Raw genomic sequence first — 19,228 nt, 5'->3', positions numbered from 1 at the left:
TGACCCAGTTTCCCCCACAAATCCATGGCATAACAAGCGGGGCAGGGGAATTCTTAATAAGAAGAGGGCTTGAGACACCTAACAACAAAATGCAGCATGTGGCCCTTGTCTGGATCCTCATTTGAACAAACCAACTGCAGAAAGCCAGCTTCTAGCGGGAAGACTGTCTGTTGATTGTATTAGGTATGATGACGGTTATGTTAAAAACAAAAACAAATCTTCACCACTTAGAAATATCTATTCTGAAGTGTTTACAGGGGAAATGACAGGCTGCCTAAGATCTGCTTAAAAAACTCCAGCTAAAGTGGGGAGAGGGAGCAGGTGTAGCTCAGTGGTTGAGTGCCTGCTTCGCATGTACGAGGTCCTGGGTTCAATCCCCGTTATCTCCTTAAAAAAAAAAAAGTGGGGAGAATCAATGTACTAAGACTAGAAAGTGTTGAGAGTGGTTGAAACTAAGTGATGGGCCTATGGGAGGGTTCCTTATACCAGTCACTCTGTTTTTCTGAATGTTTGAAAATTTCTAAAATAAAAAGTTAAAGAAGAGGCAAATGTGCTCTCCAACATTTGATACACGGAAAAGAAACTCTTCAATTCAACAAAGTCCCTGTGAGGTCCTCTCTGCTTCTTTGTGTTAACTCCCTGGACCTTACTTTACATTTTTCAGTCCTGGTGTCTTTAGAGCAACTCCTCCCGCCTCGGCCCTCAGCTGTCAACGTGCTTTTACATGGATGAGCAGAGTAGACTCAAGGAAAAGGGACCTTGCTGCGCTGCACATATAGACGCTGATTCATTCCACAAACGGGGCTATCTAAAGGTCAAGGAAGAATCTTGGCTCAGCAAGAAAATTAGCCACAATTGTTTAGTGATGTCTGCCATGGGCAAGTGTGGGGAGCAAGTGACGAACTGCTGAGCGTGACTGCCACCCTCAGGTTAGGCATTACCTGAGGATAGTCAGCCGGATCTCAAAGCCTGGGGAATAATCCTCATAGTGGATGATCTTAGCAAAGATCATTGGGGTGACGAAATTGGCCAGCGTGATCACGATAGATGGCAGGTACAATATCAGCAGGTTCTCTCCAAAAACCATCTTGTCAATTTCCTAGCAAGGTAACAAAACATACTGGTTGGGAGTAGAATAAGTGAAGTTGCATCACAAATGTGTTGAACTTACAAGAACTCATCTGGACATGTTTGGCAAACTATTAATAAGAAACAAAACATATCTGCATTCAAAATGGCCCCTAAACATGAGCCATCTCCTCTGAGTGTTTAAAAAGAGAAACCATAATGTAGTACCACGATGGAAGAAAAATTAGCTCTATTGGATTCAAGGTGAAATATATATTTTTTAAAAATCCATGTATTCTGTATCAATGAGCAATTTAAAGTATTTTCAAGAATTTAGTAGAGATACTAATTGACTTGTAACAGGCTTCTTTCCTCCTTTCATTGCAACAGGCTATTTCTTAAAAAGATTTATTTCTCCCCACTGTGCTCATTGTGTCTGTTCATTGTGTGCTCGTCTTCTTTTGGGGAAGCACTGGGGACTGAACCTAGGACCTCCCATGTGGGAGAGAGGCACCCAATTGCTTGAGCCACCTCTGCTCCTACTTGTGAGTCTCTCATTGTGTTTCCTCATTGTGTCTCTTTGTTACATCATCTTGTTGCATAATGTTGTTGCATCAGCTCACCATGCCAGCCTGTTGCATCAGTTTACTGTCATGCTCATCTTCTTTAGGAGGCACTGGGAACTGAACCTGGAACCCCCATGTGTTAGGCAGGTGCCCAATTGCTTAAGTCACATCCGCTCCCCTGTAATAGACTATTTAGCCATATATGGCTATGCAGGATAAAGACTTAAATTTCCTGGCCTCTCTTGTGGCAAGGTACAGCCATGTGACTAAATTCTGGCCAAAGGTATATGTGAGTGGAAGTTGTAAGTGCAACTTCCAGGCCATGCCCTTAAAGGAAGGAGGTATGCCTGTCCCATCCCTTACCTTCCTTCCCACTGGCTGGAGCTTGGGCCTGGTGGTGAGCTATTTTGTATCATGCACAACAGAGCTATACCCCAAGGAGGGCAGAGCCCAAAGATGGAAGGAGCCTGGACCCCTAATAACTGACTTCATGAAGCAAAACCACTTGGACTTTTAAATTCACTGCTGGGAGCAGATGCGGCTTGAGTGGTTGAGCACCTGCCTCCCACATGGAAGGTCCTGGGTTTGGTTCCTGGTGCCTCCTGAAAAAAAAACAAGCAACAAGCAAAACAAATGAAAAAGCCAACTCAGGGAAGCTGTGGTTTGAGTGCCGGCTTCCCACGTGCAAGGTCCCAGATTTAATCCTTGGTACCTCAAAAAAAATAAATAAATAAATACTGCTAAAGCTAAACTGAGGTCTCAGTCAGTAAAGTGCAGGAGTCAGGAACTAAATCTAGGCTCATCTACCTGCAGAGCCAGAACACAACTCCAGTGTCCTATGAATCCCAAGAAGAGGCAGGTATCTCAAACTGTCTCTTCTGGGTGCTTCGTTTGTCTTAAAAAAATAGAAACGGATCACCTCCAATTATCACTTCAGTCAAACTCGCATCCCCATACGTGAAACATAAGGACCATGGAGGCTCCCTCACAGATCCGCAATGCATAGAGCCCAGTGCCAAACCAGAGCAAGGGTTAAACCGACTCCCATGGCGTACACACCTTTTTCATGTGTTCTTGTGAGAATATCGTTGCTCTATAGATGGCATAAAAGCACGCTGCTAGAACTGCCAGAACAATACAGTTCAGAAAGAGCCTCAAGGAGTAAATCCGCAGGGTTTCTTCCGAGGTCCTTTCTGCTATTTTCTGCCGGATTCTCTCTTCCTCCAGGTCTGCCTGGGGGCCAAAGAAAACTTATTTGTGAGTGCGGGGAGGAAGGGATGTATATTCAGGGGGTGGAACCAGGGACTCGACATAGCCCTTCCCACCATCTTCAAGTTCCCTCAAATAGTCACCTCTTCCCAGGAGACCTTCCCAGACTAAGTCCAACTAGGTTTCATGTCCACTAAAGCTTAAGTCAAGGTAGAAACTCTATTTATTTATTTTTTAAAAGATTTATTTTTATTTCTTTCCTCTTCCCCCTCCCCCCCCACTTGTCCGCTGTATCCATTTGCTGCGTGTTCCTCTTTGTCCGCTTCTGTTGTTGTCAGCGGCACAGAAATCTGTGTCTCCCTTTGCTGCGTCATCTCACTGCGTCAGCTCTCTGTGTGTGCGGTGCCATTCCTGGGCAAGCTGCACTTTCTTTCGCGCAGGGCGGCTCTCCCCATGGGGGCACTCCCTGCGTGTGGGGCTCCCCTAAGTAGGGGACACCCCTGCATGGCATGGCACTCCTTGTGTGCAACAGCACTGTGCATGGGTCAGCTCCACAGGGGTCAAGGAGGCCCGGGATTTGAACCGCGGACCTCCCATGTGGTAGGCGGATGCCCTATCCATTGGGCCAAGCCCGCTTACCTAGAAACTCTATTTAAACTGCAATTAGACTTTACAACAAATGTGAAAACTATAATCTATATGCAGTATGTGCAGTTTCTTTAAATAGCATGTAGGTGCAGTTTTGATTTTTTAAACCCAATCTGGTCATCTCTGCTTTTAAAAGGAGAATTTGATCTATTCACATTTAGTGTAACAAAGAATATTCTTGATTTGATTCCTTCTATCTTACTTTATGTCAAGCTTTCGATTTACTGGTTGGCTCCTCCCTTTTTTGGGAGAGGGGAATTGATCAAGATGCTCTTTATTACTCCTTCTCTCCTTTTTAATTTGGATATTCTCTTTGTTTTCCTTTCAGTACTTGGGCCGGGGATTGAACCTGAGACCTCGTGTGTGGGAAGCTGGCGGTCAACCACGGAGCCACATCCACTCCCTCTCCACTGTTTCACATTCTTTCTATCCAAACTTATCATCATAGTCTTCCCCTCCCAGTTATTATTTCTCTTGGTATAAGCAATGCTTGTGACAGGCTCTTCTCAGGTGGGAAAACAACAGCACAAAAAGGCAGGGGTGGAGGGAAAACACCACCTCCTCCCATCCAGGGTCGCACCCCCACCTACCTTTCCAGTTGCTGTTCACCAGTACCTACCATTACTAGGGTACTGATCAACCCCAGTGAACTGTTCTCTCTGAGAAGCTCTTGCAAACCAACGGGGCATGTGCTAAATGCCAAGGAGACCCCACCTCCCACTTAGCCAGACCTGGCTGGGGGGAATCTGGCAAGGGAAAGCCGGGAGCACTCACTCGGAGCTCGTACCGCAAGCTGCTGTGCTTCAGCTCCGCCATGTTGCGGTTGGTGATGCAGAAGTCCCAGCCAGCAAAGATCTTGTTGCAGTAACTCTGGAAGTGCTCCTCACTCCGAATCAGGTTGATCTTGAACCCCTCCACTGACCTGACCCCAAAACACAATCATCCTTCTTATACACACAACAAAATATAGACACATGACCTGGCTTAGTTAGACACAGCTGCAGCTTCTATTCATTTTGCCATGGTCAACTTTTGGTCCATTCTAGATATATGTGACAGCTAACCAGGTATCTCATTTCCTCTCATCCATTTTATGGCTTCCATTACAGCTGGAATAAAATCTAAACCCTTTAACACAGCCTAGAGGTCCTGCATGAGCTAGCCTTGCCTTCTTTCCTTTTATGGAGTCACCCTCCTATGTCTTTTCTGACACTCTTTCTATAAACACATGAATCTCTGCTCCTGCCTCAGGGCCTTTGCACTTGCAATTCCCTCTACTCTCTCCTTCCCTTCCTTCAGGTTTCAGCTCAAGTGCCCCTCCCTCGGATTCCTCACCCCCCCTTCTAAAGTTATACACTTTCACTTCAAGTCAGTCTCTTTCTATTTCCTAATCAGTGAGCCTAATCTGAAATTACCTTATTTAACTGTCTACAATGTATAGCCCCTTACCCTCACTAAATGTTAAATTCCTGGAAGACAAGTACTTTGGCTGTCTCGCCACTTTTATATCCAGAATGCCTGAAACATACTAGATGGCCCATGTGTGTTTGTTGGATCAATGAATGAATAAATGAGTTGAGTAGCTAATGAATATCTAGTTAGCACCTGTTAGGACAGATACAACTCTATTGCACATTCCAGAATTTTTATTTATTCAAATGCTTCCACGGAAAAAATATGCCCTTGTACTTGATGAGATAAAGACACCAAATGCATGGGGGTGGGGGTATGCTGGAGTTCCCTGTGTGGGTTTTGCATTATTTTGGCAACTCTCCTGTAAGTTTGAAATTATCTCAAAATATAAAGTTAAAAGAAAAGACCAGCAAATGCCACACGCAGTTCTCTGTAGATGAAACAGATATTTTTAGAACTTGCTAGTGAGTCATGAAGACAATGGAAGTGAAAGGAATGGCAGCCATCAGACATTCAGTTCCAAAGTTCCTGGCAAATAATATATATCAGAACTACCGGAGTGCTTTTCCAAAATGTAGACTCCCAGGTGGTTTCCTACACTGAAATTTCAATGCAGTGGGCCTTATGTGGGGTCCACGATTATGTTACTTTACAGTTCTCCATGGTGATTTCAAGAGACCATGCCAGTTGAACACATCTGATTGAGACCCAAGCTACATTTTGCAGGTGAGGAAGCTAAGATCTAGAGAAGGGAAAATCATTTCCCTATATTCACAGCGTTAGTGGCAGAAGAGGGCTAATATGATGATGATGATGTTGATGACAGTGACAAGGAGGAAGGTGCTGGGCACAGTCCAAGCCCTTTACCTGTCTTGTTTCAGATCGTTCACAGCTCTTTCAAGTGTGTACATTTCACAGATGAAGAAAATGAGAAAATCAGAGCAAAAATAAGGTGTTGGTGTTTGAAAATGATCGCTTGAAGAGCTTCAGGCTGCTTCATCCAGCTTCCAAATCCTGGTCTTCATCTCCCAAACCTTTCCTCATAAAACCCATCTGTGATGGTTAGGCTAATGTGTCAACTCAGCCAGGCAATTGTGCCCAGTTATTTGGTCAAGCAAGTACTGGGCTAATTGTAATACAAGGGCATTTATGGACGTTAGTTACCATTGACTTTACTGCAGTGTTAAGTCATAGATAACTGATTACAATTACATCAATAAGGGAGATTGCCATTAGCAATGAGTGAAGTTTTATCCAATCAGTTGACTGCCTTAAAAAGGGAAGCAATTCCAGCATTGAGTGAGAATTTCCCAGCTCGTGTTTGACCAGCCAACATCTCCCAGAACTCATCAAGGACCTTCATCAGACTCTCACTGGAGTCTCTGGTTTGCAGCCTGTCTGCAGAACCTGGACTTGTGCATGCCCCCATGGTTGCATGAGAGACTCTGATAAAATCTCTTACTATCGACAGACATCTCTTGTTGATTCTGCTTCCCTAGAGAGCCCTGACTAATATACCATCCCTGGACTCTGCCCATCCTTTGGGAAATGGCTCCTGGAGCCCACAGATCTCCAAAAGACTACAGCCATCAAGGGTAATTAAATAGAACACAATTACAATATAATTTTACCTTTTCACTATCCAAAGAAGGCTCAGGGCCAGGTAAACAACTGTGCTTAACAAATATGCCAGGGGCAGGTCATAGGTGAAGTTCTGAAATTTCACCCCATCAATGGTGTAATGTCCATAAAATAGAGAGGTCTCCTCCAAGAAACCCTGAAATAAAGCCAAGGGCATGAGGTCAGACTGGTGAGTTCACTGCAGGGAGGGATCAAGGAGGGCAGTCCCTGCCCTCAAGAAACCCATATTCCAGGGTCTTTTATCACAAAATCACCACTTTATATAAAAATCAACTCAAAATTCTCAAACATCGAAATGTAAGAGCCAAAACTATAAAATTCTTAGAAGAAAATATAGGGGTAAATTTTTATAACTTGGATTTGGCAATGGATATCAATGGATATAATATCAAAAGTACAAACAACAAAAGTACAAACAACAAACAACAAAAGAAAAAATAGATGGATGGCATCAAAATTAGAAACTTTTTTGTTTTAAAGGATACCATCAGGAAAGTAAAAAAGATAGCTCACAAAATGGGAGAAAAAAATCTGCAGATCACATATTTCATAAGGACTTGTACCCAGAATATATAAGAATTACAATTCAACAATAAAAAGACAACCCAATTAAAAAATGGAGGAAGGATTTGAATAGAACTTTCTCCAAAGAAGATAAGCAAATGGCCAAATAAGCATATGAAAAGATGCTCAATATCGCTAGTCATCAGGAAAACAAAAAATCAAAACCACAAGAAGACACCCCTTTTCACACAAACTAGGATGACTATAATCAAAATGTCAGCTAACAGCATGTGTTGGCAAGTAAGTATGCAGAGATATCAGAACCCTCATATACAGCTGGTGGGAATGGAAAACAGTGCAGCTTTAGAAAAGTCTGGTAGTTCCTCAAAAAGAGTTTGCCATTTGACCCAGAAATTCCACTCCTAGGTTGTATTCCCCAGAGAAATGAAAATGTGGGCCCACACAAAACCTTGTATACAAATGTTCACAGCAGCATTATTGAAAAGGTAGAAACAATACAAATGTCCATAACAAATGAGTAGGTAAACAAAATGTGATGTGTCCATGCAATGGAATACTATTTGGCCATAAAAAAAGAATGAAGTACTTATACATGCTAAAACATAGATGAACCTTGAAAACATCATGCTAAATGAAAGAAGGGAGTCACAAAGGATCGGGTATTACACGATTCCATTGACATAAAATGTCCAGAATAGGTCAATGCAAGGAGATAGAAAAGAGGTTAGTAGTCACATAATGGGGAATGGGGATATGGGAAGGTTAGGGGGTGCAAGCTAAAGGGCACATGGTTTCTTTTCAAAGTGATGAAAATGCTCTAAAATTGATTGTGATGATGGCTGTACACCTCTGTGAATAAATGAAAGGCCACTGAATTGTACACTTTAAGTGGGTGAACTGTATGATATGTGAATTATATCTCAATAACAATGCTACAAAAAAGAAAATTACATAGGTGCCTTAAGTGAAAAACATTACAAAAAAGATCCTGAATTCTTAGGGTAGAATGAGGGAAACTTTCAAATTCCTCCTTGGATGGCAGAAAAATTCCAGGAGAGTGGGGAAGAGAACATAGTAGAAAGCAGAAACTGTATAAGTAGTACACAGATGTTCACTACAGTATTGTTTATAAAGGAGGAAACTGGAAGCATCTGAATGCACATCATAGGGCACTGGCTAAATCATAAAAAATCCATATTATGAAATATTAAGCAAGGTCATATAAGTACCTAGAGGAGGACTTGCATATTGGTGTTAAAAGATCAGTTACTGCTAGGGTTTAGGACACTAGGAGAAGGCTAAACACCACCCAGAGGAGAGAGGGACGAAGAAGGGAAATTACAACAGCAGAACTGAGTTGAAACCACACATTCTCCCACACTAAAGACAATTTAGAATATTCAGGCCTCTAGGCCTGAGACCCCAGGAAAAGGGAGAGGGAGGAACACAGCCTAAGGCTGACTCAGCTCTTGACCCACAAATTTGTTCTGCTGAGTCCCACAAGCCACAAGCTCTTCCAGGCCAGCTGTGGCCCGGCCACTGTTAGCCTTGGGAGCCTGCAAGGGGCTAAAGAGTAGGACCCTCCCAATCTCCTTCTCTACTAACCTGGACTGATTGTTAAGGACACAGAGGGGAGTGGAAGTGTTTCCTATCTGGAAAAAGGGAGGGGGCTGCCAGAAAAGGAGGCACAACTGTCTGAGAAAGTTTGAATCTCAAGGCTCTTAGCCTCCAGGCAGGAACCTCCATCACATTGCTCCAGTCTGGCACTGAACGGCCAAAGAGAGCCACCTACTGACAGACCAAGAAAATGCATGTGAGAAAATAAAAAATAAGAGTCTTTTTCTGGCCTTTATAGCCTCTCTCCCCAAGACCCTAGGAAGCAAGTCTCCAACCAATCACTGGGTCCAGAGTCCAGTTTTGAGAAACTAGCAGGGACAATCCTGAAAATCCAGGTTGAACCAAAATCAGAGTAGCAGTAACACACAGCCTCCTGCCACCAAATCCCTATAAAAGAGAAATAAATTGAGCATCTGAGTAAACTGTATCCTAATTAGATGCCTAGACATCAGCAAAAAATTATGAACCACACTAAGAAAATGGAAGACATGACCCAAGAAAAGGAATATATCAAAGCCCTAGAAATAATCAGTGAGATGCACACAAATTTCCAAAATCAAATGATGCATTGAAAGACAATATGGCTAAACAGATATATGACATGAACAGGACATTGAGCAAGCAGAAAGAAGAATTTGAAATCCTTAATAGAAAAGTAACAGAGTTCATGGGAATGAAAGACACAATAGTTAAGATAAAAAACACATTTAGAGGGACAACCAGCAAGGTGGCGGTAGAGTAAGGAGCTTCTAGAGTCAGCTTGTGCTACAGGGCAGTTAGTTATCACACAGAGCTAACCAAAGCACCTGTTTCGGGGCTCTAGGCAGCCAGAAGAGCATTCTGCAACATCCTTGAAAGAATGGAAGGAGAAGAGTGTTCATCTTCAGAGAAGATTCATAAGTAGAGCACTCCATGCACTGGAGGCCAGTGCCCACCCTCCACTGGAGGCAGAAGCCACCTCAGGAGCTCTTCTGCAGAAGCTCCACTTGTGAAAAACAGGGGAGGATGGCATGGTTGGGCACCAACTTCAGCTACTGATTAGTAAATTAGGTGGGCTAAAGTATAATCCTAAGAATAACTAAAGTTTGAACCTGTCCAAGGCAGAAAGAGGCTGGTAGCCACCATTTTACCTCCACCCCTGATATGAGTGAAAGCGGCAGGGACTGAAAATCACAGTGCTGGTAGGGAGCAGTTTCTTTCCATGCAGATCAGATTGCAGCTGTAGCATAAGTCCAAGCCCAGCAGGGAGGAAGCTGGTGGGACCTGCACCAGCCTCTCTGGGAAAATACAGGTCACAATGTGAAGACCAGTGATCACCCAACCCTGGCGGTGCAAGTTACCTCAGGAGCTATTCTGTGGCTAAAATTGAAGCTCCATTTCCCAAAAACAGGGGAGGAAGAGATGGTGGGCCACTGATTTCAGCTACTGATTAGTATATTTGGCTGACTAAAGTATAATCCTAAGAACAGCTAAAGTTTGAACCTGTCCAAGTCAGAAAAAGGCCAGTGGCTGCCAATTTGACTCTGCCCTCAGCATGAGGGGAAGTCTGGCTGACTGAAAATCACACTGACGGTAGGGACTGGCTTCTTTTACCCCGAGTGGCCTACAACCCTAGCCTAGGCTTCAGTCCTACCTCCAGCAGGGAGGAAGCTGGCGTGTCCTGCACCAACCTCTCCAGGTAACAGCAGGTACATTCAGCAGGTACAGACTGAATAGCTGGAAGTCTACCAGGGCAACTGTGGTCATTTTGGACCCGCTCTGCATAGATTGCTGCCCACACCTGCAGCTCCATCCCTGTACTAGGCAGGGCAGAAAGGGGCTTGAAGCTTCATCATTCTCTCTGGACAACTATAGTCTAGGCCTGCATGACTTGGATTATTATACACAGCTGTGGCTCTGTTCCTACCCCGGGCAAAGGAGAAAATTGGGAGAAGCTTCACTGGTCCCTGGGGAAGTGAGGGCAGCTTAAGCCTCCACAGCTCATAGTGCCAACTACATTCTTGGTTCCTACTACACAACCGATAAGGGAGAAAGGGCAAGAAAGCCCAAAACTAAAGAGAGAAACTGCACTTAGAATAAATACATCTAGTAAGCCAGATGCCAAGACACCAACAAAAAATTATAATCCACACCAAGAAAAGGAAGATATAGCCCAGTTAAAGGAAAAAGATAAGTCTCCAGGTGACATAAAGGAGTTGAGACAAGTAATCATAGATGTTCAAACAAATCTCCTTAATAAATTCAGTGAGATGGCTAAAGAGATTAAGGATTTTAAGAAGATATTGAATGAACACAAAGAAGAATTTGAAAGCATACATAGAAAAATAGATCTTATGGGAATGAAAGGCACAGTAAATGGAATTAAAAATACACTGGAATCATATATTAGCAGACTTGAGGAGGCAGAAGGAAGGATCAGTGAGCTTGAAGAAATAGCCTCTGAAAGCAAACACATAAAAGAACAGATGGAGGAGGTGGACTTGGCTCAGTGGTTAGGGCGTCCATCTACCACATGGGAGGTCCGCGGTTCAAACCCCAGACCTCCTTGACCCGGGTGGAGCTGGCCCATGCGCAGTGCTGATGTGCGCAAGGAGTGCCCTACCACGCAGGGGTGCCCCCGCGTAGGGGAGCCCCACCCGCAAAGAGTGCACCCTGTAAGGAGAGCCGCCCAGTGCGAAAGAAAGTGCAGCCTGCCCAGGAATGGCGCCACACATACGGAGAACTGACACAGCAAGATGACGCAACAAAAAGAAACACAGATACCCGTGCCACTCACAACAGAAGTGGACAGCGAAGATGCAGCAAAGAGACACAGAGAACAGACAACCAGGGTGGGGGAAAGGGGAGAGAAATAAATAAATAAATAAATCTAAAAAAAGAATGGAAAAAATTGAACAAGTTCTCAGGAAACTAAACAATAGCAAGAAACATGCAAACACATCTGTCATGGGTATTCCAGAAGAAGAGAAGGAAAGGGGCAGAAGGAATATTTGAAGAAATAATGGTAGAAAATTTCCCAACCCTATTGAAGGACATGGACATCCATGTTCAAGAAGCACAACATACTCCCATCTAAATAAATCCAAATAGACCAACTCAAGGACACATGCTAATCAGAATGTCAAATGCTAAAGACACAGAAAGAATTCTAAGAACAGCAAGAGAAAAGCAATGCATAACATATAAGGGATTCCCAATAAGATTAAGTGCTAATTTCTCACCAGAAACCATGGAGGCAAGAAGACAGTGGTATGATATATTTAAAATACTGCAAGAGAAAAATTTCCAGCCAATAATCTTATATCCGGCAAGATTGTCTTTCAAAAATGAGGGAGAGTTTAGAATATTCACAGATAAAGAGAAACTGAGAGAGTTTGTAAGCAAGAAATTGGCTTTACAGGAAATACTAAAGGGTGTGCTAGAGCCTGAAAAGAAAAGACAGGAGAGAGAGGATAGGAAGAGAGTGCAGAAATGAGGATTTTATCAATAAAAGTAACTAAAGAGTCAAAACAGTGATGAAAATAAAATATGACAGATAAAACCCAAATATTTAGGAATAAACTTAACCAATGATATAAACCACTTGTATTCAGAAAAATACAACTCATTGTTAAAACAAAATTTTAAAAGATCTAAATAATTGGAATAACATTCCATGCTCAAGGATTGGAAGACTAAATATCTTTTAAGAGGTCAGTTCTACTTGTTTTGATATACAGATTCAATGCAATCCCAATAAAAATTCCACCACCATTTTTAAAATAAATGGAAAGCATGATTATCCAATTTATTTGGAAGAGTAAAGGGTCCTGAATATCCAAAAACATCTTAAAAAGGAAAAGCAAAGTTGGAAGACTCTCACTTCCAGACTTTAAATCATATTACCTAGCTGCAGTGGTAAAAATAGCATAGTACTGGCATAAAGACAGGCACATAGACCAATGAAACCAAACTGATGATTCAGAACAGAGCTTCACATCTAGGGCTAAGTGATTTTTGACAAGCCTGTCAAACCCACCCAGCTCAGGCAGAACAATCTACTCAACAACCGGTACTGGGAGAACTGGATAGCCATAGCAAAAAGAAGAAAAGAGGGCCCCTATCTCACATCTTATACAAAAATTAACTTAAAATGGAACAAAAGTCTAAAAATAAAAGCAAGAACCATAAAGCTTCCAGAAGAAAATGAAGGAAAATATCCTCAAGACTTAGTGGTAGGTAGTAGATTCTTAAAAGCAAATAAGGGGAGGACTGAGATGGACTACTGATGCTTAATGTATGTAGAAGTTTTAAATAACTTTAATGTAAAAGTGTGGAAGTGGATAAAGCTGGTTAATAAATGGGAATGTGGCTGAAAACTGTAGTTTGGGGCTGTAAATGCCAATTAAGAGAATGCTAGAGAATAATCCAGGGACTGAAGAACAGTAAACCCAGAGGTGGATGAGAATTGTTTTTGATGGTACAGATGCAAGAGTAACCTTTGTGAACCAAAGCAAATGTACATCACTATTGTTCGGTGGTGAGAATGTGAAGAAACATGGGAAAAATACAACTAGAGTGACCTACGGACTGTGGTTAACAGCAATACTGTAATAGTCAGCATCTATGTCAAAGATGTACTGTGTTGACAATGGGAGAGTGTGGAAGGAGTGTGCCAAATATAGGCTATGAACCTGGTAATAATCTGACGATACTATCTCATAATCTGTGGTAGGTGTTCCACCACAGTGTGGCATATTGATGGAAGGGTATTGTGTGTGAATTCTGTACATGTGCATGATTGTTTTGCAGGCTTACAGCTTCTGTCATAAAAATATATTTAGAAAATGATGATAGAGTGGGTTGGGGGAAAAGTACACAAAATATAGGATGGGGACTGTAGTTAGTAGTAAGATTTTGAGGATATTCTTTCATAATTTATAACAAATGTCTCACAACAATACAAGGTGGGTTGTTGTATGGGACCCCTGTATGATGTTATGCAGGTTTTGCTTTGTAAGTTCACAACTTTTACGATACACTTATTGTTCATGTATGTTCACATATAAATGATATAAAAATAATAGTAATAATAATAGGTGGGTTGGGGGTAAAATACACCAAAAGGTAAGATATTTTGGTTAGTAGTAATATTTTGAGGATGTTGTTTAATTACTAGTTAAAAATGTTTCACAACAATGTGAGGTGGGTTGTTGTATGGGACCTCTGTATGATGTTATGAATGTTTGCTTTGAAAGATTACAACTATTACTATATGCTTATTGTTTATGTATATTTATGTATGAGAGAAATACTTAAATGGGAAAAAAAGAAAAAAAAACACATTAGAGGCATACAAGAGCAGACTCAAAATAATGAAAGAAAGAATAAATGATACTGAAGACAAAACAGCTGAAACTGAAGAGAGAAAAGAATGGAAAAAATTGAGCAGGGGCTCAGACAGTTGAATGACAACACGAAACACAACAACATTCATGTAATGGGAATTCCAGTGGAGAAGAGAAGGGAAAAGGGGCCGAAAGAGTATGTGAGGAAATAACAGCTGAAAATTTCCCAACTCTCTTGAAAGAAATTAATTTAAATGTCCAAGAAATGCACCATATCCCATTCAGAATAAATCCAAATAGACCTACTCTAAGACACATACAATGTCAAAGACAAACAGAAAATTCTGAGAGCAGCAAGAGAGAAGCAAACCACCATATAAAAGGGACTCCCAGTAAGACTTACCATGAATTTCTCATCAGAAACCATGGAGGTGAGAAGACAGAGGTATGGAATAATGAGTATATGGAAAGAGAAAAACTGTCAGCCAAGAATTCTTTATTCAGCAAAATTGTCCTTCAGATATGAAGATAAGTATAAAATATCCACAAACAGAAACTAAGAGGGTTCCTTAAAAAGACTCTACTTTGCAGGAAATAATAAAGGAATACTTAGAGCCTGAAAGAGACAGGAGAGAGAGGCCTGGAGGAGAGTATAGAAGAAAGAATAGTGGAAAGAATAACCAAGAGTAAAAAGATGGATGAAAATATGATATGACATATGAAAACTGAAGAATAAAATGGTGGAAGTAAATAATGCATTTCCAGGAATATCAATGAATGTGAATGGATTAAACTTCCCAGTCAAAAGATATAGGCTGACAGAATGGATAAAAAAACATGAGCCATTCATATACTGCTTACAAGAAACTCAGCTTAGATACAAACCAGCTGAAAGTGAAAGGTTGGAAAAAGATACTCCAAATAAATAGTAACCAAAAAGAACAGGAGTGGCTATACTAATATTGGACAAAACAGACTTCAAATGCAAAAAAGTTATAAGAGCTATAGAAGGCAATGATATATTAATAAAAGGGACAATCCCCCATGAAGATTTAACAGTTATAAATATCTATGCACTTAACCAGGGTGCCCCAAAATACATGAGGCAAACTCTGACAAACCTGAAGGGAGAAATATACATCTCTACAATAATTGTTGGAGATTTCAATACACCACCCACATCATTAGATAGAACAAGTAGAAAGAAGATCAGCAAGGAAAGAGAAAACTTGAACAATATGATAACCAAGTTAGACCTAACAGAATGTTGCATCCAAACTCAGCAGGTTATACATTATTCTGAAGTGTCCATGGATCTTTCTCCAGGATAGATCACATGTAGAGCACAATGCTGCTCTCAAAAAATAGAAAAAGACTGAAACTATGCAAAGCACCTTCTCAGATCATAATGGAATGAAACAGGAAATCAATAATAGACAGGAAGAAGGTAAATTTGCAAATGTGTGGAGGCTGAACAACACACTCCTAAATAATCAGTGGATCAAAGAAGAAAGTGAAATCAGTGAGTATATTGAGACAAATGAAAATGAGAGCAAGACTTATCAAAACTTATGGGATACAATGAAGGCAGTCTTAAGAGGGAAATTTATAGCCCTAAATGCCTATTTTAAAAAAGAAGAAAGAGCTAAACTCAAAAGATTTAACTGAACAACTAGAGAAACTAGAAAAAGAACAGCAAACCAAGCCCAAAGCAAGCAGAAGGAAAGAAAGAATAAAGATTAGAGCAGAAATAAATGAAATTGAGAACAAAAAAACAATAGAGAAAATCAACAAAACCAAAAGCTGATTCTTTGAGAAGATCAGTAAAATTGACAAACCCCTAGCAGGACTAAAAAAGGAAAAAGAGAGATGATGTAAATAAATACAATAAAAAATGAAAGGGGGAAGTTACAACTGACTCCACAGAAATAAAAAGGATGATAGGGAAACGGACTTTGGCCCAGTGGTTAGGGCGTCCGTCTACCATATGGGAGGTCCGCGGTTCAAGCCCCGGGCCTCCTTGACCCGTGTGGAGCTGGCCCGTGCACAGTGCTGATGCGCGCAAGGAGTGCCTGTGCTACACAGGGGTGTCCCCCGCGTAGGGGAGCCCCACGCGCAAGGAGTGTACCCATAAGGAGAGCCGCCCAGGGCGAAGGAGGGAGCAGCCTGCTGAGGAATGGCGCCGCCCACACTTCCCGTGCCACTGACAACAGAAGCAGACAAAGAAACAAGACGCAGCAAAAAGACACAGAAAACAGACAACCGGGGGAGGGGAGGGGAATTAAATAAATAAAAATAAATCTTTAAAAAAAAAAAAAAAGAGGATGATAAAAGGGTATTATGAGAAACTGTATGCCAACAAACTAGACAACCGAGATAAGGACAAATTCCTAGAAATGCACAAACAACCTACACTGATGCTACAAAAAAATACAAGAGCTTAACAAACCAATCATATTTAAAGAGATTCAATCTGGCATCAAAAATCTCCCAGCAAAGAAAACTCCAGGACCAGATGGCTTCACAGGTGAATTCTACCAAGAATTTCAAAAAGAATTAACACCAATCCTGCTTAAGAAATTGAAGAGGAGGGAAAATTACCCAACACATTTTATGAAGCTTATATTACCCTAGTATTAAAGCCAGAAAAAGACACTACAAGAAAAGAAAATTACAGACCAAGCTCTCTAATGAACATAGATGCAAAAATTCTCAACAAAATAATAGCAAATTGAATCCAAAAGCATATCAAAAGGCTTATTCATCAATACCAAGTGGGATTTATTTCTGGTATGCAAAGCTGTTTCAACATAAGAAAATCAACCAATGTAATACACCCACCACATTAACAAATTGAAGGGAAAAAACCACATGATTATCTCAATGCAGAAAAAGTATTCGACAAAATTCAGCATTTTTTAAAAATAAAAACACTTCAAAAGCTAGGAATAGAAGGAAAATTTCTCAATATGATTAAAAAAAAAAATCCACAGCCAACATTGTACTAAATGGGGAAAGGTTGAAAGCTTTCCCTCTAAGATCATGACCAAGACAAAGATACCCACTGTCACCAGTTATTCAACATTGCTCTAGAATTTCAAGCTAGGGCAATTAGACATGAAAAAAAAAATTTAAAGGCATCCAAATAGGAAAAGAGGAAGTAAAACTCACACTATTTGCAGATGACATGATCTTATATTTAGAAAATTCTGCAATGTCTACTACAAAGCTACTTGAGTTAATAAATGAGTTCAGTAAAGTGGCAGGATATAAGATCAACATGGAGAATGAGTAATATTTTTGTACACTAGTACTGAACATTCTGAGGAGGAAATCAGGGGGAAAAATTCCATTTATAATAGCAACAAAAAGACTCAAATACCTAGGAATTAATTTAACCAAAGAAGTATAGGACCTATATGCAGAAAACTACAAAACAATGCTAAATTAAACAGCCTACTTTACAAAATTACAAAAGGCAATTACCAAATTCATTTGGAAGGGAAAGCGTACCCAAAGAGCCAAAAGCATTCTAAAAAAGAAGAGTGACATGGGAGGAATTTCACTGCCTGAACTTGAAACATATTACAAAGTTACAGTGGTCAAAACAGCATGGTACTGGCATAAAGACAGACATATCAATCAGTGGAATAGAATTGAGAGTCCAGGAATAAACCCTCACCTATACAGTCAGCCAGTTTTTGACAAACCTACCAAGTCCATGTTAATGGGACAAAACAGTCTCTTCAACAAATGGTGCTGGGAGAACTGGTGATCTATAACCAAAGAATGAAAGAGGACACCTATCTCACTCCCTGTACAAGAATAACAAAAAATGGATCAAAGACCTAAATATAAAAGCCAGGACCATAAAATTACTAGAAGAAAACGTAGGGAAACATCTTCAAGACCTTGTAGTAGGTGGTGGTTTCTTAGACCTTACATCCAAAGCATGCACAACAAAAGAAAAAATAGATAAATGGGACCTTCTCAAAATTCAACACTGTTGCACCTCACAAGACTTTGTCCAAAGGATGAAAAGGCAGCTGATTCAATGGGAAAAAATATTTGGAAATCACATGTCTGATAAGGGCTTAATATTCATGATATATAAAGAGATGTTTCAACTCAATAATAAAAAGATAAATGACCCAATTTTTAAAAATGAGCAAAAGACTTGAATAGACATTTGTCCAAAGAAGAAATGCAAATGGGAAACAAACAAAAAAACACATGAAAATATGCTCAACATCACTAATGATTAGGCAAATGCAATCAAAACCACAATGAGATATCATTTCACACCTATCAGAATGGTCACTATTAAAAAACAGAGGACTACAAGTGTTGGAGAGGATGTGGAGAGATAGGAACACCTATTCACTGTTAGTGGGAATGCAGAATAGTACAGCCACTCTGGAAGACTGTCTGGCAGTTCCTAAAGAAGCTGAATACAGACTTGCCACGTGACCATGCAATACCATTACTGGGTATATACCCAGAAGAACTGTGAGCCATGAAACAAAAAGACATCTGCACACTGATGTTCATAGTGGCGCTATTCGTGATTGCCAAAAGGTGGGAACAACTCAGGTGTCCATCAACCGATGAATAGATAAACTGTGGTCTATTCACATGATGGAATATTATGCAGCTGTAAGAAGAAATGAAGTCGTGCAATATATGGCAACATGGATGAACCTGGAGGACATTATGTTAAGCAAAGCAAGCCAGACAGAAAAGGACAAATACTGTATGATTGTGTTACTATGAACTAAACATACTGTGTAACATTGTATGATTCCATTTATATAAAATATAAATCAATTTATAAAGAAGAAAAAAAAATGAGAGAGGTGGGGAGAAGAGGCTGGGGGCAGGAACAGGGGCCACCGCAGGTGTCTGTAGGGACTGCCCCTTGGCCAGCACAGTGGGCACTCTGGTGACAGGAGGGGGCTTTCAAGGACACAGCAAAGCCCTTTCTCCAACCCTACTGAGCATCACTTCCATCTAGCAGAACAAATTCATGGAAACCCGCCAAATGCCCATGCGCCATGGACAACAATAACATTAATAAAATTGTAAGCCTTACTAATAAAATGGAAACTAGAACTTATACAGTGCTTGCTGTGTGCCAGGCACCCCTGTAAACATTTATTAACTCGCCCGTGTGCTATAATTACACTCACCACCCCAGTGTCGAGATGAGGCGGT

At 40.9% G+C, this 19,228-nt stretch overlaps 1 protein-coding gene across 2 annotated transcripts in view; it reads right to left on the bottom strand.

Moving 5' to 3' along the window:
* Positions 1-19,228, bottom strand: part of TMC7 (transmembrane channel like 7) — a 71,603-nt gene that overhangs the window by 14,820 nt on the left and 37,555 nt on the right. For both annotated transcript variants that reach the window (XM_004450415.4, XM_004450417.5), the window contains exons 6-9: positions 6,536-6,681; positions 4,266-4,413; positions 2,694-2,867; positions 942-1,099 (exon numbers count right to left, since the gene is read on the bottom strand). In XM_004450415.4, the coding sequence (XP_004450472.2) occupies positions 942-1,099; positions 2,694-2,867; positions 4,266-4,413; positions 6,536-6,681 (626 nt within the window). The remainder of the gene's footprint in view (positions 1-941; positions 1,100-2,693; positions 2,868-4,265; positions 4,414-6,535; positions 6,682-19,228) is intronic.

Source organism: Dasypus novemcinctus, chromosome 23, assembly GCF_030445035.2.
Source record: "Dasypus novemcinctus isolate mDasNov1 chromosome 23, mDasNov1.1.hap2, whole genome shotgun sequence".
Classification (NCBI taxonomy): Eukaryota; Metazoa; Chordata; class Mammalia; order Cingulata; family Dasypodidae; genus Dasypus; species Dasypus novemcinctus.
Note: the sequence above shows the minus strand (reverse complement) of the source record. Positions and strands in the feature narration are given on the sequence as shown.